General features: G+C 46.3%; 1 protein-coding gene across 6 annotated transcripts in view; it reads right to left on the reverse strand.

Annotated features, from left to right (window-relative positions):
- BCL2L1 (BCL2 like 1) overlaps positions 1 to 14,524 on the reverse strand; it is a 52,419-nt gene extending 37,895 nt beyond the window's left edge. Inside the window, exons 1-2 of one of the 6 annotated variants that reach the window (XM_027620588.1) lie at positions 14,392 to 14,524; positions 12,167 to 12,842 (exon numbers count right to left, since the gene is read on the reverse strand). In XM_027620588.1, coding sequence (XP_027476389.1) covers positions 12,167 to 12,730 — 564 coding nt within the window. In that variant the 5' untranslated portion in view covers positions 12,731 to 12,842; positions 14,392 to 14,524. Of the gene's footprint in view, positions 1 to 12,166; positions 12,861 to 13,145; positions 14,096 to 14,277 lie in introns of those variants that run through there. The other 5 variants (XM_027620587.1, XM_027620584.1, XM_027620585.1 and 2 more) reach the window with 5 other exon arrangements.
- Between the last annotated feature and the right edge of the window lie 9,425 nt (positions 14,525 to 23,949).

Genomic DNA, 23,949 nt, shown 5'->3' on the forward strand with positions numbered 1-23,949 from the left:
GGGAGAAGCAGGCTTCCTGCATGAGCAGGGAGCCCGATGTGGGGCTCGATCCCAGGACTCTGCAATCATGACCTGAGCTGAAGGCAGCAGTTTAACCAACTGAGCCACCCAGGCGCCCCATGTACCTAACTCTTAACTGATGGAATTTGTCCTAGGGAGGCCATGGAGAGGCAGACACCAGGAATACCAGGAGTAGCTACTGCCTGGGAGGGCTGGAGCCTCCAGAGCCCCCAGAAGATTCTTCCTCACCCCCTTCCATCAAGTCTGAACATCACACAAATGAGAAGGTAAGGAGGAAATGGGTATGTATACTAAAGCTATTTCTAGGGCAATAGGAGTTCTCTCCCTCTCTGCTAAACCTCCAGGGAAGTTTGTGACCTCTATTTGCCACCCATCAACCCCCAGAGAGAGAGAGAGAGAGAAGTAGGCAGAGGTGGGGGTAGGGCAGTCTTTTCTGGGATTGGGTAGGTGGGGGGCACATCAGGGAAGAAGGGAGAAGCCTGATTGGACAAGAAGCCTGTACATGTGATATGGTTGATGTCCTTCACATGGAACCCTCTTGGGGGAATGCCAGGACACCTTTTGGACCCAAGAAGCCTCAGAGAGGAGAGACTGGTACAGCCCTAAACTGCAAGTTAAGCTAACAAATTCTAAGCAGTGTAACTAGGTCATCAGGTTCCTAGAGAAGCCAGCTGTGGCTGGGGGATGGGGAGGGAAATTTTGTAGTCTACCAAGATCCCTACTTCCCTTCAGGCCCCGCCCTCCCTGAAATCTGCACCTGCTCCCAAACTGACCCCTTCCCCCAGCTGGGCCCAGCTGTCAACGGCTCCCAAAGCCCTACCCCTGCCTTCCATGGGCCAGAACCACAGGGCCCTCTTGGGCAGGAGGTATCTAATCGCCACCTGAGCCCTTCAGAAAGGGGGCTGTAGGACAGGAAAGGAGCGGCCTCTCCTGGTGGGTACTTCTTGCTCCATGAGGGCAGCAGGAAAGTCGGGCCCCTTGGGCCTGCCTAGGGTACCTTCCTGGCATTGTTGCCACAGGTGGCAGGAGACAGGTGATGTTTACCCTGCTGAGACAAGAGTTGCCAAAAGGCTTCAATCAAGCCTTTGAATCTGCACCTGGCCCAGAGCCCCAAAATAACAACCAGGGCAGTCTACCTGATCCACAGGTCGCAGGTGCCTCTGGCTTTTATCTCCCTGCAGTTCTGCCTGCTGTGCCCCAGCTGGCAAGGGATTCTCTTTCCCAGGGGTTACTGGAGACCTGGCTGCATCCCTCCAGTGTTGGGCCTCTCCTCATTGGCCCCACCTGTACTGTCAACCATCGCCATCCCTCTGCCCTGAAGCCTCCACCATCAGTCACTGCTCCCTTTTCCCTGACCAGCTTTACTGACAACCCAGACCATTTCTCAGCCAGTCTGCCTTCTCACTGCCTCCCAAATGCATCATATACTTTCTACCCTCCAGATCTGCCTGGGAGGTTCTTACCTACTGAGGCTGCCTTCATCACATTCTTTCCACCTACTGAAAGCCTTCAAATGGTCCACATCTTCCTAACAGGTAATAATGATGCCTAACATTGACTGAGCATACTATGTCAGGCACTGTGCTAGGTGGGCTACAGGGTCACTCACTCACTCACTCATTCAACAAATATTTGCTGAGTGTCTCCTATGTGCCAAGCACTCTGCTAGATGCTGGGGAGGAAGGAAAAAATGAGACAAAACCCCTACACTCTGGGCGCTTAGATCTTACTGGAGGAGACAGACAGTAAACATGTAAATATGCGTGGCCTCTTGAGAGGTGATATTTAAGTTGAGACCTAAATGGTAAGATGACAGCTCTGATCAGATCTAGAGAAGAGTGATCCAGGCTGAAAAAACACAGCACGCCTATGCTCACTTCGGCAGCACATATACTAAAAAACACAGCACGCTTATGAGAAAGAGATTGCTATTGTCTTCATTAAGGGATGACTATTATCTTCCTTTTACAGATGGGGAAACTGAGGACTCAGTGTGAACTACACAAAGCTACAATGCTAAGAAAGTTATTATTCAAGCCTTTAGTGATCTATCCCCTTCCTGACACTTTCCACTATTGGCACAGAAGAGGGTCTGGGTTGGCGATGCACCTGGCAAAGGAGAAGGTGCATACTGATGATGCAGCCTGAGAGTAGAGGCCTTGGGACCGAGTAATCAACTGAATAGCTGATGGTGGAAGTGGGCCGGTTTGGCAGAGGTCCAGGGCACCTGTGGGATGCAGCCAGTGGGTTTGTCCTCTTCTACTTCTGGAAACTACACCACAGACTTGGCACAATTTGTCTGTAGTGTTTTGGGTCTATTCCTCCTGCTGCAAATGAGTTTGCTTCCTTAAGGACAGAGACATTTTTGTCACCTAACCTGCATCTAATAATAACCCTTCACGTTCATTGAGCAGATGCTGGCTGAGCCCTTACCCAACCTCAGGCCCTGTGCCAGGAACTCAGGGTAAAATAAGCCAGTCTGGACCTGCAAAGAAGCAATGACACAGTGGCTTGAGGGTAGGCTTTGGCACCAGATACATCTGGGTGCAAGACCCAGATCTGCCTCTTATAAGGTATGTTAGTGTGGACATGTTATAGAGCCTCTGGAAGCTCTGGATTCCCTGTCTTTTTTTTTTTAGATTTTATTTATTTATTTATTTGACAGAGAGAGAGAGAGAGACAGTGAGAGAGGAAACACAAGCAGGGGGAGCAGGGGAGGGAGAAGCAGGCTTCCCCCTGTGCAGGGAGCCTGATGCAGGGCTCGATCCCAGGACCCCAGGACCATGACCCAAGCTGAAGGCAGATGCTTAACGACTGGGCCACCCAGGCGCCTCAGGATTCCCTGTCTTGACACAGTTGTGAGGACCAAACAAGATGATTATGTCAAAGGGCATAAACATAGCACTTGGCACAGAGCAAACACTCAACACACAGTATTTGTTATTATTATTAAAAAATACTTTTGCTTATTCTGATGGGTTGGTATTATTGTCTCAGATTTAAGGGTGAGAATTTGAAGCTGATAATGCCTAGTACTATACCACAAGCAACAAATCAAGCTAAACTTCAAATCTGAGTCCAGACTTTTACCTATGGGTGTATGGAAGGTGATCAATACACACCAAGTATAATGAACCTTGCTTGGTGTGTCTGGCAACAGAGGGGGTGGATGGGTGATACACATAGCCTGATTCAGATGGCAGAAGGATATCGGCAAGGCCCAAGGTATGGGGGGCATGGAAATAGACCACTGAGGGATGGGACCCAGATCCACTCACCACAGCATCCATAGCATCCCCAGCACTTAGCACATATAAAGCATTCATCAGTATTTGTTGATTTAACAAATGAAACAAAACTCTGAGGACAGCTCCAAGCAATGAACAGCCTTAGGGAAGGCAGGCATGGTCAATAACACTGCGTTAAAAGTCAGAACACGGATTCTAAGTCTGATTCTGCCATTTACTGTGGGACAAGCCCCCTTGTCCTGAACTGGGACTGAACATACCCACCTCACCTACCTCACTGTGAAATGATGTATACAAAAGAGTCTGGTAAATTATAGAAAAGCGTTCACACGCACATAAAAGCTACTATCATCACGCTCCAGACTACTAAAGCAGTAAAGTGCTGAAGGTGTCATCTCAAGTCTGAATCCCAGATCGCCCTGGTATTTATTAGCTTGAGGTCCTGAGCACATGTCATTTTTATCTGAGCCTCAGTTTTCTCAATCGATAACCTTGTAGGGTTTTAAAGGAGGGTAGAGATAAAGAACACAGGCTTTGGAGTAAGGCAGTCTTGGTTTGAAATCCTGACTCTGCCTCCTGCTAACTAAGCCCTCCAAATCTCAGTGTCTTGTAATGATCAAGTTGGTTGGGACAGTAACACAGAGATGATGTTGGTAAAAGGCCTGTCGCATAAGTGGCACTGGATAAACACCCACCGTCATCTAGCTGGTAGTGAGGGGGAGGGGGCAGAGCACAGAATTTAAAAGTGGGAGCTTGGAGCTTACTAACCGTGCTACCTTGCATAAGTTGTTTAACCTCTCTCTACCTCAGTTTCCTCATTTGTAAAATGGGGATAATAATAGTACCAACTTCAAAGTGCTGCTAAGCGAATGGAATAAATAAATACATGTAAAGCACTTTGAACAATGCCTGGCATAGAGTAAGCACTTGATAAATGTTAGGTACTATTAATAGTAATGTTAACAATAATATTAATCACCAAGTGGAATAAAAGGGAGGGGCTGTTTAATCCTGCGATGTGGGCATCCCGTGGAATAATTCCAGGGAAGTCCCTGGACAGCTGTTTGTAGGCAAGTTTTCAGCCTCTGAGAGAAAGGGTCCCCATGGAAAGGACAGGAGACTGGGGGGGGTCCCTGAGCTAAAATCCCAGTCCTGCTGACCAGGAGGCCAGCCTCTAGGGAGGCAAGTCAGGCTCCTTGGAAGGGACACTGTGTTCCTGGCTCCGCCTGACCGGGGGAACAAAGGCACGTGTGTGTGGCCAGGGAGGAGGGAGGGGAATGTTTCCCTTTCAAGAGCGGAACAAAGGATCTGAGGCATAGTTGAGTGCGTTCCAATCCCCTCCCAAGCTAGCTCCCATTCCTCAGATGATTGTCCAACAAGGTTTTCAACCTTTCTAGCTTCCTCCTGAAAGGTGAAGGGGGGAGGGGCCGGCTCCACTTCACTCTATCCTCTGTCATCAATCTCCAAGAGGCAGGATTTACATGTGCCAAACCTCTAAGATCTCTCTTAGGAGTCTCCATCCTGGGCAGGGGGAACCTCTGAGGAAACTCAGGGTTAATGGATGAACAAGGCACTGCAAGTGACAGGCTTAATGTCCCTCTAGGGGGAGTCCCAGACTGAAACTGCTACTGAGTGATGGAGCCATGGAGAGAGCTCAAAGAGTTCTGACCAGCCCCCCAGCATGGGATGAGGGAAAAAGCCTGACAGAACTAAGTGGAAATGCATTTTCAAATCTTAAAGGGGCGATCAAGGGCTGGAGAGAGAAGCTAGGTGAAAGGTGAATGGGAGAGGGAGCAAAGAAAGTAACTGACAAGAGGAAAGGGAGGGACATGTCCAAAAAAAGCAGCTTGTGGGGAGCGGGGGAGCCTTTAGGGACATGACTTTCCAGTTTCTACACTCTCCCCAGCAGGAATCGGCTGCAGGGCTGGGACAGGAAGCAGTCCATGGAAGTCATTGCAATGGCATTTCCTGAAGAGCGAGAGAAAAACCTCTAGTTCCGAGGGGAGCTCTGGAGTCTGCCCAAAAAGCCCTGTAGCTTGGAGCTAGCTGTAAGGCTCCAGCTTGCACCGAGAGCCTCATCAGAGATGAAACCAAGTATCAGAAGGTCCCAAAGGCAGTTTCTTTCTGCAAAAACACTTATTTGCAAAAATCAGTATGTAATAAATGGGAAGCCAGAAGGAGCCCTAGGATGCAGCTGATATTCACTGCTGATTCGAATAGTCACTGTTTCGAGGGCCTTAAGATATGGATTAACTCACTGAGACTTCAGAACAAGGCACTATTATGGCCATTTACAAGTTAAAAGACTGGCCCAAGGTCACAAAGCAAAGAAGTGGTCAAGCGCAGATCTGAAAATCCAAAGCCTTCCTCTTCCTCCTGATGTGTGACCTTGGCAAGCCACTTCACCTTTCTGAGCTTGACTTCCCTCCTGCTCACCTCCCTGGGTGGCTATACACATAAAAAGGCATGGTGGATATGAAAGCGCTTTCTGAGCTGTAAGTGCTACATAAATGTGGTTTATTATTATTATTGAGGGGTCAGTGAGAAACTACCCTACATTGACACTGGGATTACTTAATTTTTGCAGTTAAAGTGTAGTAGCTATTGATAGAAAAGAGCCATCCTCAAATGTAACTAATGTGAAATAGGGCCTTACTGGAGGAACTGGCCACAAGGCTTAACGCCAGTGACAACCAGGATTCACAGAGTTATCAACTTCAACCCTCCATCCTACAGATACAGTGGAAACTAGAGCCTGGGGGTGAAGTGAGTTGGCTAAGGCAAGACAGTGAGTCTGAGCAGATTGACAGAAGAACAGGGATCCTGACTTTAAGACCAGTGCTTGTACCACCATGATACAGGAACACCAAGAGCTGCTGCCATGACAGAACACTGCTAGGACCGGTCTGCCTTGAGGATGTGTTGGAGGGGCATGCAGTCCAAAAAAGGAGAATGGATGCTGAATGAGTTTCTGATGTGAGTTCTGTGGTGAAGATAAGAATTATAATACCAACATGTGCCAGGCTCTACACATCTCAGGCATGCCTCATTAGGTCTTTGCCATGACCTGATGAAGCAAGTATTATTTGCCCCAAGGTTCAGAGAATTCAAGGAGCTTGCCCAAGGTCACACAGCTAGATGTGGGTGAGCTGGGACCTAGGCCCAGACAAGCTGCAGTTACTCAGACCGAAATATTCCTAGAATGGAGGAGGACCATTCAGGATACCACATTCAAAGAGAACGATCCCTGAAGAACATCTAGCTTATTTAGCCTTGATTTCATGACCTCCAAGTGGTTAAAAAAGGTGGCTTCCATCAATACACCAAGTGCAAACCTGGCCATATTCTCTAGTCACTTCTCACTACTTCCACCTCAGCCTCCTGATCCAAACCACTCTTCTTTCTCACTGGGCAGTTGCACCAGCCTCATCACTGGTTCCTCCTGGCAGCCGCCCTTGCCGAATTCAGATCACTTCACCCCTGCTGCAAACTCTCTCCTGGCCTCTCTCGCATTCATCCACAGCCAAGTCCTCAGCATGGACTGTAATGCACTGTGTGATCTGGCCTTTGGCCACCTCTCTCCCCTCTCAATCCCAACCACTTTTCCCTCTTGCTGTTTCTTCTCTAGCCACATTCTTCAGGTCTTGGCTCAAACACTACCTTTTGGTGATGCCCTCCCTAACCTCTCTTAAAACTGCAGCCCTATCTCCCTTGCGAGGCATGCCCTTGACCTGCTTTATTTTCTTCATAGTGCTTACTATCACCTGATATGTTTTATATACGTATTTACATGCTTATTGTCTATTTCTCCCCACTGGAATGTGAGCTTCATGAGGACAGAAACTTAATTTAAGGCAGTAGTACCCCTAATATCTGGGACAGCCTGGACATAGGAGCTCAATAAATATCATTTGAATCAATAAAATTCCCATTACTATTATTCTGGTTTGATAACTGTTTCTTCAGAAATTTGGTGGGCATCTCTCATTAGATACCTGCTATGCCCAAGACCTCTGCTCAGTGCTGAGGAAACAAGTGTGGACAAGATGTGGACTCCAGGGGCACCTGGGTGGCTCAGTCGGCTGGGTGTCTGCCTTCGGCTCAGGTCGTGATCCCAGGGTCCTGGGATCGAGCCCCATGTCGGGCTCTCTGCTTGGCGTGGAGTCTGTTTCTCCCTCCCCCTCTGCTGCTCCCCCTGCTTGTGCTCTCTCTGTCAGATAAATAAATAAAACCTTAAAAAAAAAAAAAAGATGTGGACTCCACCTTCAGGAAACTGCTAAATCTGGTAGAGATAAAATAATGTGAGAAATGTCTTCTTTACACTAAGTTCATGCTACCACTGTTATTTTCCTCTCATTCATCCAAGTTCTGTTGGGTACTCTACCAATAAAAAAGGTGTAGCCCCTTTTCTTCCAGATATTTGAAACTGGTGATCATATTCTCTTGAGTCTTCTCTTCCCTAGGCTAAACAAAAAGACCCAGTGGATTGTCTGACTCAGGTCTGCCAACTGGGAATGGGGAAAACAGACTGTCGGCTGGAGGGACAGAAGAGAAGCTGCTCCAGGAGTAGAGTGACTCCTTCAAAGAAAAGAGAGGGAGTCCCTAGGGAGGACTCTGTGCAATTAGGTTGGGGGTAGGAACAGGGCCCTGCTAATTAAGGAAGTAGATTATACTTCTGTCGAAGAGCAGCTCACTGAGAATACCCCTAAATCTATCCATGCCAAACCCAGACAAGACCATGGTTGCTGAAAGAAAGCCCCATGATGGAAATCTGAGGACACTGGAAAATGCTGAAGCCTACTGGTGTGAGGACAGATACCTGCTGGGGAAAGGACAGCTGACAACCGCTGCTTCCTGCAACCCAAACAAATCTGGTGACTGCCCACACAAAAGTCAAGAAAACCCTCTGGGTTCTGTTGGGACCCCCTGAAAAAACACCTGGGTAATTTTCTACCAGAAGCTAAAGGGCTCTATGGGGCCACTGGGGAAATTAGTCCCAGGAAGTCTGGAAAATCCTGTGATGGTGACAGGGTTTCAAGAGCAACCTCAAATGTACATCCAGAAGAACTGGGTGTTTTGAGGTGGAGTCCTTGAGACATTTCTACCTCACTTTAGGACTTGAATGAGATTACTAAAAATTTCCACGTTTGGGGTTTCTAATGGGGTTTCCCCAAGAAAACCACAGAATTGCCAACAGCTGCTGAGATCTGCAAAGGTCACTGAGGTGCTTCAGCTAGCATATACCCATGCCAAAGAAGCCAGAATAGGCAAGAAGAAACCTATAGAAACTAGAAGATCACAGAACCATGCAGCCTGGGAAAGGCCAAATTATGTTTCCTCTCTCCACACACCGTTCATTGCTCCTGACAATGGTTTTCCATCAAGCTAAGGGGTTTCCCAGGGACTTCGAACCCAAAAGGGCTTGCCCACCTGGGTCCTCACCCTAAAATTGTCCACATTCCCATTGGAAAGCCCCCAAAACACTCTGTCCCTACAGAGAAGGTCATATCATATTCCATTCTAGATGAATATCTCAGGAGTTGGCTTTGTCTCTTGAGAACTCTGGGGCCAAAGTTTTCTGAGGCAGATGGTCCACTCATTAAAAGAAGTGCGTCCACCCTACAATTAAGGCCCAGGAAGGGCTTTTGTTCTAGATTCTTTACTAGAGTCAAGCTATGGCAGGTGGCTGTCATTATTCTATTTTACAGGTAGGAGAGATGGATGGACAAGAGAGACAAACAGGTTGAGCATTTTGCCAGGTGACTCCAGGCAGGCAGTGGTGTGGCTACATGTGGAATTCCAGTCCTTGGAAATCACCCACAATTAAGTAGATATATCTGAAACAGGTCACCTTCTCCCCCCGCCCCCCACGATTCTTATCTACTGGCAGGGCCCGAGAGGGTTTAACAGTGAAAGAATTAACAAGAAGGCCACTCTGGGCAAAACCCTGATGCCTACTTGAGTTTTACCAATGCCAGAATCTGAGGCTACTACACACGTGCCTTTGGGAACCTGCTACTGCCAACAAAGGCACTGTTCTACCTGAGGCTTCCGGAACAATGTCACGGACCAGAGTGAGCACCTCCACGGGCATGTTTTGTTTGGCCCAACAGCATTTCTGCCCTTCTGTGCCAGCCTGTCTGGGTCACTTTATTACTCCTAGGACAACCTTATGCCGATGGAAAAGACTTTAGGCTTCAGACTGAGGCCGACCTAGGTGTAAATTCTCACTCAGTCACTTAACTGGCTGAGGGATACCTGGAACCAGTCATTGAGCTATCAGGAGTTTCACATGTAAACTGGGAATAAACCCACCTACCTTGAAAAGTTATTGTGTGGGATATATGAAATAGCACATCATTTCCATGAGGGAAGGTATCGTGTGGCTTACTGTCAGCACAGTGCCTGCCTCATAGTAGACGCTCAGTAAATTTTGGTTGCATAAGTAGAAGACCCAACACAATGCCTCATACATAGGATGTACTCCATAAAGGCTCATTTCCTTCCTCTTTTCTGCAGGGATGCTAAATTTAGAGTATATCTCAGGGTGGTAATGGCCCATAAGTCCTATACTCGTGGATCCGCCACAGCCTCCAGGAAGGTTTTGAGATGCCACTGTAGTAGCCAATCTGCGCAGCTCAAACAGGATGGTACTTGACAGGGAAGTGTGTGGGTAGCTTCTATCCAAAGGATCTCTACTCAAATGTTCTTTACCTCCTGGCCTCAGGGAGCATGTATGCCCAGAAATGGTGCTGACATAACTGGCTTCTGCACACATCCCCTCTGTTCACCAGGAGGAAGTAGCATATGGTATGTTGTCTAACGGGCTCTGAAAATTCTTGGGCAAAAGACAAGATGGAATTTCAATACAGGGGTGATCTAATGAACTTGCCTGGTGTTGCCGTGTCTAAAACCTCTTTCTGTATACAATGCTGGGCGACTGGCAATCCTCTGATCCTGGTAGCCCTCTGCAGAGGCTGGCCGACAGAACAGGCACCTCTCCCAGACTGCCTTTTGTTAATAGCTGGCAACAACCCACCTGGTATTAGCACCCCTGGCCAAAGACAATAGTCAGGCAAGGTAGGCACAAGGCCCATGTCTCTACTAGGAGATGCCTCAGAGGCTGCGTCTAAAGTGCTGGAATCCTGTCCCTCCTGTAATCAGCTGAACAAATATTTGCCCCCAAAGAGAATCAAAGCAGAAGGGAACAGGCGAGGTCATCACACAAACCAACAGGAACTATTTAATCATTTATCCCCCCAGGGAGTTCATTTACAGAATGGCTTTCAAGTCTGGTCAGCCTTAGCTCCGAGAGCTCTCCACTTTTACCTCCCCCAACCCCACCCCAGTCATCTGACCTCTATTGACTTGACCCCTTTGTATTTTACAAGAACTGGCAGCAAGAAGAGTTAATGAAGTTGCAAAGAAATGGGAAATAAGACAGGGGAAGGGCAAACTAGGCGGTCTCTGGCTCAGAGGTAAACTGAAGTGCCACGCCCTAGGCCCAGCCTATGGATAATTTGCATTCTTGACATTCCTGAGTCCGTGCTGCAAGGCCCCTTCCACCTCAGCTCCTTCAATAGATGACTTATTTCCACGGCCTGCTCAATTTTCTGGATATTCTGAGGGGACCGAATACCTCTCATAAGCCCTGCATCTCCCCTAGGTAGGGAGATAAGCAAGGAAATCAGGACTGAGTTTGCTGTAGAAGAGCAAACATTGCCTACAATGACCACTGGTAAGAACCTCTCACCACTAACTGCTCTGAAGTTGCTGATGGGCAAGAGAATTCTCCCTCCTAGGAAAGGAATGAGGGCACGACTCCTTCGTCTGGAACCAGTAACAACTACTACAGGGACTTGCTGGTGCCAGTCACTGCTCACATTAGCTCCAAGATTTACAATATTCTGCAAGGCCAAGAGAGCTTGCCGCCTTTTTTTAGTGGAAGAAACTGAGGCTCAAGGTAAACTGGCCTGTCCAAGGTCACACAGCTGGCTGAGTGACAGGGCTGGCACTCACACCTATGTCAGTTGTTTCTGAAGTCTGTCACTGAATCTCTATATCCCAAAGAGTCCCAGAGACCAGGTTCTTGCTTTGCCATCCAACAGTGCTCCGTGAAGAGGCCCTAGGGCCCTGGCTGCAAAGCAACAGGCAGAACAGCTGGAGCTCCCCAACCGACCCCAGGCAGTGAGGTGCAAAGTCCCCGGGCTTAATGCGTGACACAGCAAGAGCTCCACAAACAGGCCAACCATGCAGAAAGTTGCACACTTCAGAGCAAATGAACAGAGGGGTGCAGCACAAACACAACCAGCCCAGTGGCATAGCTTACACTGCCCTAAAAATCTGACAATCCTCAGCCATCCAGGCCAGTGGGAACTTCTGCCTGGCCCTGCCCTGTTCTGAGAGTAGAGGAACACGTATGCAAACTCTGAAATAAAGGGAACTTGATTTGTGGGAGGGAAGCCTAGGACAAGACTGACATCCCTGGGGGTTAAGGATGCAGGGGCTCGGAGGCATTACACTCATCAGCCCTTACTGTGGTGAGCCATTTTGTCAGGGTGAGGGGGAACACTGGAATAACTTTCCACTCACAAAGATTTGGGGCCAAATAAACACACCGGCTATGTTTTCCTCTGCTGAGAAACTGGAACACAAGTATGAAAGAGTAGGGTCATGAAGGTGACCAGAATGAAGGATGCCTGGTCCCTCAAGAACTAGGTCATCTGTATTTGAGAACAGTTAACCTCTTGTGGTGCAATGAGGCCGGTCACATCTCCTTAACAAACGGTCTCCAATAACCACCCAGCATAACAGAAAGAGATACGGGGCAGAGGCTGTTAGACATCTCTCTGACTGGAGGCCAAGGGAAAGGTACATACAAGGGGCGTGGTCCTTACCCAGCCGCCGTTCTCCTGGATCCAAGGCTCTAGGTGGTCGTTCAGGTAAGTGGCCATCCAAGTCGCGATCCGACTCACCAATACCTGCATCTCCTTGTCTACGCTCTCCACGCACAGTGCCCCACCGAAGGAGAAAAAGGCCACAATGCGACCCCAGTTCACCCCATCCCGGAAGAGTTCGTTCACTACCTGCTCAAAGCTCTGATATGCTGTCCCTGGGGTGATGTGAAGCTGGGATGTCAGATCGCTGAATGCCCGCCGGTACCTCAGTTCAAACTCATCGCCGGCCTCCCTCAGAGCTTGCTTCACCGCTGCCATGGGGATCACCTCCCGGGCTTCCAAGCTGCTGCTGTGGCCAGTGGCTCCATTCACCGCAGGGCTGTCCGCCAAGTGCCAGGATGGGTTGCCATTGATGGCACTGGGGGTCTCCATCTCTGATTCAGTCCCTTCTGGGGCCTCAGTTCTGTTCTCTTCCACATCACTAAACTGACTCCAGCTGTATCCTTTCTGGGAAAGCTTGTAGGAGAGAAAGTCAACCACCAGCTCCCGGTTGCTCTGAGACATCTTTATAATAGGGATGGGCTCGACCAGTCCATTGTCCAAAACACCTGCTCACTCACTGAGTCTGGTCTCTGCTTAGGGGTTCTCTTCTGAGATCCAAAGCCAAGATAGGGTTCTGATGGGAGAGAAAGAGCTTCAGGAAAAAAAAAAATTAATATGCATGCCATTTACCCTACAATATCCCATTCCCCTTCGAGGTACCAGAACTGGTTTCTTTGTGGCTCTTAGGAAGGTCTGGGTCTAGCTTCCAAAAGACTTCAATGAAGTCAAATTGAAAGCACCCGTGGGCTCTTTCTGAATCACCACACCGGCTTTTTTTTTTTTTTTTTTTACCCCAGCCACCCCCTTTTCTCCGAAATGCCTTCGTTCAGAAAGTCACCCCCACGAGCAGTCTGCCCCCCACCCCCACACCACCTACATTCAAATCCGTCTCAGGCAACCGCAGGCAGGTGCAACCCCCGGAAGATCTTTTGTAACATAGGTCGGGAGAAGAGGTGGCAGCCGGGATGCCGGCAACTCAGCCGGCCTCACGGCGGCTGGCAAAAAAAGGAGCTCCGGCTGGAGGGATCATGCGACCCGGCAGGCTGGGAGCCCAGAAGGCGACACAGGAATTACGAAGCTCAGGAACCGGCCCCCTCGCTTGCTTCCTCCTCCATCGCCCGGATCGAGGGCGGCCACTCGGCAGCGGCCTCCTGCCACCCGGGAGCCCAGCCCCCTCGCTCTTGCACGCCCCTTGGCTCTCCGCCTCCTACTGGGAGCCAGGAGAACTCTCCCGGAGGTGGCTGGTGTGGGGTTTAGGGGTTTTTGTTGTTGTTGTTGTTGTTGTTGTTTCTATTTAAGTACCAGCTCAGGGTAAGGCTTCCGAAACCCTGCAGGGACTTCTCAATGGGGCTCAAGGTTTCGAGAAGGGACAGAGGGAGGGGAAAACTGCCTCGGATCTGCGGTCTGACTTCGGAAAGGCCATCCCCGGGCCTTTCCGGGAGGCTGACGGCCGGGGACCCCCCAGAAACACCGCTGATTTTCTAATTCCCCAAAGGCCCTGGACGTGGCGGCGGTGGAGGGGGATTGCCGGGTCCTCCATTCCCCGCACGGACACAATGGCCGCCGGCGCCCTGCACAAAGACGGGGTGAGGGTGAGGCGCTGGGCCTCTCCTCGGGTCAGGGAGAGGGACTGAGGCCTGCTCGAGCCTCCCCCCACCACAACAGCTGAGACCACGTTTTCCTGAGGACAGGCCCAAGGCGGCTTCCTGGCGCCCCCGGGAGGGCTTAGGGGCCGGGGGCTGCACCTCTCCCGAGCCCGGGGCGGGTGGGCTGCGGCCTGGCGGCTTCTCCCGCGCGCTAGGCCGGGTACCCGCCAGGCCACCGCCCCGTTGCCAGGCAACAGCTCTCCCTCAGGGGCGCCCCCTAGTCCTTTCAGGGAGGAGGGGTCTCGCCCCCGGCGGCCCGCCCCGGCGTAACCAATCAGCGAGCCCAGTCAGCACAGAAGCGGGACGGCGAGGGCTCCCATTGGGCGCAGCGCCTGCCACGCACAGGGGAGGCGGCGCTCTCACCTGCGAGCCCCGCGAGCCATGGGGGGCCACATCCCCCCTTCATCGGCCAGGTCGTTTCCAGACGCGAGGGCTCTTCGTGGCCAAGTTCCGCGCCGCGGACCCGGGCCGGCCTACCTGGCTGACGACTCGCGCTGTCTCTTCCGAACGAGCCGGCCTCAGTTTCCCCTGAAGAGACCGGGGGGAACTTGCAAGCTCAGTCACTTCCGGTGCCGCGGCAGCGCGCGCGAGCCCGAGACGCAAAGGGAGTGCGCGCCTTAAGGACTGGCGTCAAGACCTGGGAGAGGGCGCCCCCTTGCGGCAGATCTGGGGAATCTGGAGACACACAAAAAATCAACGTTTATATTCATATTTCCATGAGTTCGTTCGTTTAGTCAGTTTCATCCATCTGCGAGGTTATATATCTAAAAAGCGTCGTGTTGTAGCTAAGAACCTTGTGTCTTGGATTCCAACTCTGTTAGTTGGCAAGTTCTTCAACCGCTCCGTGCCTCAATTTCCTTAACTGTAAAATAGGTAAAAAACCAATCTCCCTCATTGAGTTATTGTGAGAATTGGAAGAGTTATTTATAAAATCTGTAGCACAGTGTATGGTGTGTAGTACGTGTTGCATAAATTTATTCAACAAATGTTTATTATTTGGGTTGCTGAAGATAGAAACAAGACAAGACATGGCCCCTGCTTTCATGGAGACAAACGGAGAGAGACAGTAAACAACTAAGAAAATACACAAACAAGGTAATTTCAAATAGTGACTAGTGCTATGAAAGAAGTGAATCAGGGTATTGTTATAGAGAGAGTGAAGGGAGGTACTTATTTAGACTGGCTGGTCAGGGATGTAAACCCTGCCCTGCCTGCTCAGCGAGTGAGAGGCATTTATTCAACAAATTGTTTATGTAGGGTGGCCAGGGATGGCCTCTTTGAAGAGGTGACACAGAACGCAAGACTTGAAATGCAAGAAAATGCTGGGGCACCTGGGTGGCTCAGTCGTTAAGCATCTGCCTTCAGTTCAGGTCATGATCCCAGGGTCCTGGGATGGAGCCCTGCGTCGCGTTCCCTGCTTAGCGGGAAGCCTGCTTCGCCCTCTCCCGCTTCCCCTGCTTGTGTTTCTTCTCTTGCTGTGTCTCTCTCTGTCAAATAAATAAATAAAATCTAAAAAAAAAAAAAAGAAATATAAGAAAATGCTGACCCATGGTAAGAACCTAGAGAACAGCAGCTTGGGAAGACGGAACAGCTTGTGCAGAATGTCCTGAGGCAGGAAGATCTTGGAATGTTCCAGAAACTGAAGGAGAAGCAAGTTGACTGGAAGGTAGTGAGGGAGAGGAAATGTGGCATGGGAGGAGGTTGGAAAGTTGACCATGGAAGTGAGTTAGACTTGATCCTAAACATTGAAAGGTGTTTTATGTTAATTTAATTGATTAAAAATAGGTGTACAGGAACACCGAATATTAAAAATATGCAAAGAGCATAGAATGGAAAAGTTAAGTCCTTTTCCCACCCCTTCTTTCCAATCCACGGGTCCCCCCACAGCGATCATCATTTTCGTCTGAGGTCTTTCAGAGATGGTCACTGTAGTCACAGGCAAATTACTTGTACAGATTTTTTTACACAAATGATAGCTTGCTATAAACACTTCTACATCTTGCTCTTATGACTGAGCTCCACATTTTCGATCTGCCTCAGTTTTTTAAATTAATACACAGCTTTATAAAGACAAGCCATAATTTACTTGCCTAATCTATTTGTGAACACTTAGTTTCCATTCCTTTCCTATTACAAATAGTGCTAGAACTTGTCCATTTGTTATTTTGCATACATGGGAGTTTATCTGTTAGGTAAATTCCTGGAAGTGGAATATCAGTAAATGAGTATATGAACTTGTTTTTGTTTTGTTTTAATGGATATTGGCAAAGTACTCTCCATAGGTTGTACCAGTTTGCCCTCCCATCAATAAGAGAGTGCCTCTTTCCTTACATCCTGAACTGCAGTGTGTTATCAAACCTTACTTTCCTTGCCAATCAGAAAGATAAAAACCAACAGGCACTTTTATTTTTCATTTCTTTTTTTTATTAAAGATTGTATTTATTTATTTGACAGAGAGAGCGAGAGAGGGAACGCAAGCAGGGGGAGTGGGAGAGGGAGAAGCAGGCTTCCTGCCAAGCAGGACCCTGGGATCATGACCCTAGCGGGGAAGGCAGACACTTAACAACTGAGCCACCCAGGCACCCCTCATTTCTTTTTATTAAGAGAGAAGTTGAGCAATTTTTCGTATTTATGAGCCTTTTTTGGGGGGAGTTCTGGCGAATTCTCTGTTCACTTCATTTGCCCTTTTTTCAGTTGGTCTTTCCATTGAGCTTTTCCTTGTTGATTTATAGGAATTTTTATCCTTTTTTTCTACACCTAAGATGTAAAGATTTTTCCAGTTTATTATTTATTACCATGGACAAACTTTTATTTTGTATGTATCTCAATTTATCAGTCTTTTCCTTTGTGGTTTCCAGGTTCTATGTCATTCTTAGGAAAACCTCCAATTCAATATTAGAAAACAAATTCTCTACTTTCTTCTAGTTTTTACATGGCTTCATATTTTACATTTCAATCTTGTGCCATCATAAAGTCACTTCGGTGTGAGGCAGGAATCCACAATTTTTTTCCAAATAATCAATCACCTAGTTATCCCAATAATTTCATTTTTTCCCAACTCGTTTGAAATGTCTCTATTATCATAATCTTCATTCCCAAGTGTATTGGGGCCAATTTCTGAACTTTCTATTATGTTCCACGGAAGAGTTTTGTTTTGTTTTTTAAGATTTTATTTATTTATTTGACAGAGAGAGAGAGAGCACAAGCAGGGGGAGTGGCAGAGGGAGAGGGAGAAGCAGGCTCCCCGCTGAGCAGGAAGCCTGATGTGGGACTCCATCCCAGGACCCTAGGATCATGACCTGAGTCGAAGGCAGAGGCTTAACCAACTGAGCCACCCAGATGCCCCCCATGGACGAGTTTTGAACTGAGGCAGGATGTGATCTGATTTGTGTGAATCTGTGAAACCTCCAGTGTCACAATTATTTCAACGTGAAAATTATCATTATGGAAGTCTATGATGTGCTTTGGGGGCCCAGCAGAGGGCAGATCAGCCCTGCCCAGAGACATGGGCTTTATTGAACTGGTCCTTAAAAGAATAGGATTTTGCCTGGAAGAGAAAGGAGGTAAGGGGCATTTTAGGTGGAGGGCGCTGCCTCAGCAAAGGCATGGAGATCTAACGTGAGTGTCCATGGTGTGATCTAGAAATAAATTGGGATGGCTTAGAGGGCAGTGGTGGTAGCAGAGACTGAACATAAATGTGCATCTGCATGTGCAGGACACTGCATACACACCAGAAGAACCAGCCAGGCTTTTTGAAGGGAAAGGACATGAAGAAATTTATATTTTGGAGAGATGGATAGGGTCTTTTGGGAAGGGAATTTTGCAATATTTACCAAAAGCCTTAAACACAGGTCTGGAAAGATCATTGAGAAATGATCTTTGATTGGAATTGAATTTAAGTGAAATGCATCCAAAGAGTTATCTACAGAGATGTCTGTGCAAGGTTATTTATAACACAGGAAAGAAAATTAAAAATTAAGAAGGTCAATAAATAAGGTGATGGTTTACATGGGTTAAATTTCCACATTAAAATTGTAATTGAGTAATATTTAATGAAGTGGGAAAATGCTCAAAGCATAACACTTAAAAAAATAAATTGCAAAACTATACTGAGGATTATGATTTATAAAAAATGTACATTACACACAAAATATAGTAGAAGGAATTCTGCCAGAATGCAAAAAGGTAGTTATTGCTGGGTACGCAAATTATGGGTAATTTTCTTTTCCTTTTTATACTTTTCTGTGTTATCTAACGTGACTATTTTGTTTTAATTGGAAAACACTGTTTTAAAAATTTTTTTTTAAAGATGGTATTTATCTATTTGAGAGAGAGAGAGAGAGCACAAGTAGGGGATATGGAGAGGGAGAAGCAGGCTTCCTACTGAGCAGGGAGCCCAACATGGGGCTTGAAACTAGGACCCTGGGATCACAACCTGAGCCAAAGGCAGATACTTAACCGACTGAGCCACCCAGGCACCCCAGAAAACATTGTTTTAAAAACATGTTTGCTGAGATTTAGATGATGAGGAAATGCTTGTGGTGTAATGTTAAGTGAAAATAAAAGTATACAAAATTAGTTGTGTGACACTCTAAATACCATGCATAGGAAAAAGGCTATAAATCAATATGATAAAGACAAAACAAAAGTGGAGAAAATCCTTGCATAGATGCTACAGAGAAAACAGAAACAGAGTGGTCAATAAATCTGAAAAGATGCTCAACCTCACTAGTTATCAAGGAAAATGAAAACTAAAACCTCAGTGAGATGCCATTTCACACCCACCAGACTGGGAAAAATGGGAAAATCTGATAAAATCAAGTGTGGTTCAAGAATATGGAATAACTTTGGAAAAAAAATGTATTGTTACCTAGTAGAATTGATGATGCCCACAACCTATGACCCAGCAATTCTATTCTTTGATACATGCTCTAAAATAACTCTTGCACATGTGCAGGTATAAGAATGTTTATAGCAGCAGGGGTGCCTAGCTGACTCAGCTAGAGGAGCATGCAACTCATGATCTCGGGGTGGTGAGTTCTAGCCCGACATTGGGTGTGTAGAGATTACTACTAAAAAAAAAAATAAGTAAACTTAAATAAACTTAAAAAAAATGTTTATAGCAGCACTACTTGTTTTTTTTTTTAAGATTTTTTTTTTTTTTTTTTGTCAGAGAGAGCACAAGCAGGCAGAGCAGAGGGAGAAGGAGAAGCAGGCTCCCTCCTGAGCAAGGAGCCTGATGCAGGACTCAATCCAGCCTGATGCAGGACTCAATCCCAGGACCCCGGGATCATGACCTGAACTACAGACAGATACTTAACCCATTGAGCCACCCAGGCGTCCCAATAGCAGCACTACTTGTAATAGCAAAAATTTGGAAACTACTCATAGGTCCATTATAGCAAAACATTTAAACAAATAGTAGTATATTTATACTTAGTAATATGATACAGTGAGAAAATAAGTGGATTTAGTTACACACAACATAAAAGAATCTTAGAAACATGTTGCATAAAAAAATTGTAAGAGAACAGTGAAGTATGATTCCATTTATATGTAGTGTGAAAACAGGAAAAACTAATCTACATACTGTGTAGAGTTTGTGGTAGCCAGCCGCATCCAAGATGGCCCCCAAAGATCCCTCCCTCTTGGTATTCACACCCTTGTATGGTCCCCTCCCACAATATACCAGAGTTGTTCTATGTTATTGATGGCAAATGGCAGGGATGATGGTATGTCACTTTCAAGACTAGGTTATCTCTTTCTCTCATCAATCATTCTGGGGGTAGCCACCTGCCATGTTATGAGCAGCCCTACAGAGAGGCCCATGTGTGGTGAGGAACTAAATGAAACCTCCTGCCAATAGTCATGTGAAGATCCCCCTGCCCCAGCCAAGCCTCCAGATGATTATAGCCAACAGCTTGACTACAACCTTATCTGTGACCCAGAGCCAGAACCACTGTTATTAACCACTGAATCTCTGACCCTCAGAAACTGTATAAAATAATATATATTTGTAATTTTAAGCTAAGTTTGGGGATAATCTGTTTTGTAGCAATAGATAACTAATACAGGGATATATATCTATGTGGTAAAATTATAAAGAAATAAATAAAATCTTTAAAAAAAACAAAATTCAAGATAGCTATTGCACATTAACAGGGGTGGGTTCAGGATGAATTGGGGAAACAAATAAAATTGAGAGTTTGAAAGATAATGGAAATGTTCTTATTAAATTGAATTGTACATATGTATATAGAATTTGCCTCTCTTTCTTTCTTTTTCTTTCTTTCTTTCTCTCTTTCTTACTTTTTTTTTTAAAGATTTTATTTATTTGAGAGAGAGAGAATGAGAGACAACACAAGAGGGAAGAGGGTCAGAGGGAGAAGCAGACTCCCTGCTGAGCAGGGAGCCGGATGCGGGACTTGATCCCGGGACTCCAGGATCATGACCTGAGCCGAAGGCAGTCGCTTAACCAACTGAGCCACCCAGGCGCCCCTCTCTTTCTTCCTTTTTAAAGATTTTATTTATTTATTTGACAGAGAGAGACACAGCGAGAGAGGGAACACAAGCAGGGGGAGTAGAAGAGGGAGAAGCAGGCTTCCTGCAGAGCAGGGAGCCCAATGCAAAGCTCGATCCCAGGACCCTGGGATCATGACCTGAGCCAAAGGCAGACGCTTAACGACTGAGCCACCCAGGTGCCCTGTTGCCTCATTCTTTATACAACCATACGTTTTACATACATATATTTATATTTGTATCTACTGAATATCTAATACATTTTAAAAAGACTGGAAGGAAATATACTAAAATGCTAATAGTGGAGATGGTGCTTCTTCTAAAGTCTATGTAATAGTTATTTTTTGTTTCTTCTTTATTATTTCCTATATTTTCTAAGTATTATAAATAAGAAAGTATTACTTTTAAAGTGAGAAATTAAAAATATATAAACACATATATAAAAATATAAAAATACCTAAATGTGTACATGTATGAATATAGATATATGAGGGTTTGTATTTTTATGCAAAAATCTCTGAAAGATACATAATCATCTTTTAACACTAATTTTTTTTAACCGAGGGAGAGGGATTGGCAATGGGGTGTGGCAGGAGGTACAGGGCTTTTTCACTTTTTACTTCATATATGTTTATGAACCCAAATGGACCTGGCTGCAAATCTTAACTCTGCTATGTGATCTTGGGCAGTTCATGTCACCTCTCTAGAGCCTCAGTTTTTTCCATCTGGAAATTGGAAATAATTGCACCTACCTGGCAAAGGTGTTGCAAAGATAAGTAAAGTCATGAATGTACAGCACCTAACATATACCCTCCATTCTGTCATAGGCATGTATTATTTTTGTAATTTTAAAACATATTTTAATATAAAAGATCTCAAATATTAAAGTACCTTGCTGATGTACCAAGCCAGTGCCCACTGCAAATGCAGAGGATGGGATTTCAAGAGATTCTCTTTCCTACTCCCAAAAGACAAAGGCCCCACTTGGGCCTGGCTAGCACTGATTTTACATGAGCTTAAAAGAAACCCCTGCATCATCACTCACTCTCCCTCCCCCCACCCAGGCCCTAGCAAAAATTAATCTACTTTCTGTCTCTATGGATTTGCCTCTTCCAGAAATTTCTTATAAATGGAATTATACAATATTTGTCACTTCCAGTCTGGCTTCTTTTATTTGTATAATGTTTCAGGTTCATTTATGTTATAGTATGTATCAGTACTTAATTCACTTTACTAAAATATACTATTCCATTGCATGGATTTACCACCTTTTATGGATGCATTCATCAGTTGGTGGACATTCAGGTTGTTTCCTATGGTCTTTCATTCTTAATCAGGTTGCTAAGGTCTCTGTAATCCTTCCCCCAAAAGAACTCCACATCAGCTGTGAAGAAAGAGACCAGGAAACACCTGCAGATTTCCCTTTGCTTGGCTGGATGGGAACTATGGAAGACAGAGTGGTGCTCCCTTCTCCAGGGATCCTTTTGATGGCTGTCACCAATGGCTCACACTTGCAACCTTCTCCAGGGGGGTGTTCTTGGGTGATTGCAGCCACCCTGCCTGGAGGTGTCTGAGAATTAGTTGCCACCCAGAGCCAATGGGTGGCTGGTGTCCATTCTCCATGAAGTAGGAGGCCTCCACAGAGCTGGAAGGCAAGTACAGATTTTTGGCCTGGTGGCCACTAGTTTAGATGGCGGAGGGACTGACAGACACAGAGTGAAGGAGCAGATATGGAAGCAGCAAGGGTAGAAGTTGGTTCTTTCTTTCTCCCTTGCTTAAAAAAAAATAAGAGTTTGAAGAGCCTGAATAACTTTCTGATCCACTGGCTCCTTCTCTTCTCTCCTTTGCAGATTTCTCTCCCCTACCAGATTTCCACTATAAAAAACAATAAATTCAAATCACACAAAACTACATGGCTACATTCTTTTCTAAAACCAAGATAAAACTCACATTATCTGTCCTTTCTGTCCACAATCCAGTTTAGTTCCTCCCCTCTGAAGTTCCCACACTTGTCAGTTTGTTGTAAATTTTCCATACCTTCTGTCATATATATATATATCTCTGTTTAGGAGAGGCAATGTAGGGCAGTGGTTAAGGGTTTGGTCTCTGGAGCTGGACTTCCTGTGTTCAAATTCTGGCCCTGTCACATACAAACTGTGTGACCTTTGAAAAGTTGTCTACCCTCTCTGAGCCATAATTTCCTTAATCTATTAAGTGGAAATGATGACATGACCTCACAGAGTTAGTATTAGGATAAAATAGGTTATTATATGTAAAGCACTTCAAACCATGCTTGGTATACGGTAAGTGCCAGATAAGTGCTAGCTGACACTATTTATACACACCCACAAGAAAAGTGGAGTGTTGTTTTGCATATTTTTAAAAAACATAATGGTTTCGGGAGTGCCTGGCTGTCTCAGTCTGTGGAGCATGCAACTCTTGCTCTCGGGGTTATAAGTTCGAGCTTCACAATGGGGATAGAGTTTACCTAAAATAAATTAAGTTAAATTTAACAAAACATAATGGTTTCATAATGAATTTATATCAATCAGCAGCTTGTTTTCTAACCAAAACCGTGTCTCAAAAATACTGCCCCATCAGTCCAGATCAGTTGAACTTTTTTGAACTGAACTGATGCTTAGTATTCCATTCTATAGACAGTTTATTAAAATATCCTCCTACTTATGGACATTTAGGTGGTTTCCAATTTCTCACAACTACAATGCAACAGCCTACTAATTGATTTCCCTTTTTCCATTCCTGTTCTCCTTCCCTCTGTTTCCAGCACAGCAGCCAGAATTATCCCATTAAAAGCAGAGAGCTAATCAATGCTCAAAACCCTCCCAGGCCTCCTACCTCATTCAGAGTAAAAATCAAAGTCCTCACTATGGCTCAGTTGGTCTGCCAGAATATCTCCTGACATTCTCCTCCTTGTCCAGTTGATTCAGCCACTGACTTGCTAGCTATTTCTAAAACATGCCTGCTATGCTCCTATCTTTACACTTGTGGCTCCCGCTGCCTGGAACACTCTTCCTTCAGCTATCTATATGGCTCACTCTTCACCTTCTGGTGGTCTTTTTCCAAACGTCCCTGAACTACTCTACTTAAAATTACAAACCCCCTTCCCATGGATAAGGCCAAAACAGTGATGGCTGAAATTGTAGGTAGAGTGGACGAGATGTGTCTGTGCTTCCTTTCAGCTCTAAAAGGCTGCTTTGGTGATTTCAGACCGCGCAGTCATCCATTCATGAAGAATGGGAACTTGAGACTCAGCCTAGAATGTAATCAATGCAGAAGGAATGATAGGAGATGAATCCCTTGGGTCAGGCTTACCCCTTGGAACAACTTGGGAAGTTCCTGCACACATCCTGGCCTGCAGGCACTGCCTCATTCACTCGCTCACCCACTGGGCACCTTCTGCCTAGTAGGCCCTGGACACGGCACGGCTCTGATGCCCCTGCTCTCTATCTTTACCTCCACCCCCACCCGGGTCTGGCTCCTCTGTGGCCCTGCAGG

Source organism: Zalophus californianus, chromosome 8 (genome assembly GCF_009762305.2).
Source record: "Zalophus californianus isolate mZalCal1 chromosome 8, mZalCal1.pri.v2, whole genome shotgun sequence".
Lineage (NCBI taxonomy): Eukaryota > Metazoa > Chordata > Mammalia > Carnivora > Otariidae > Zalophus > Zalophus californianus.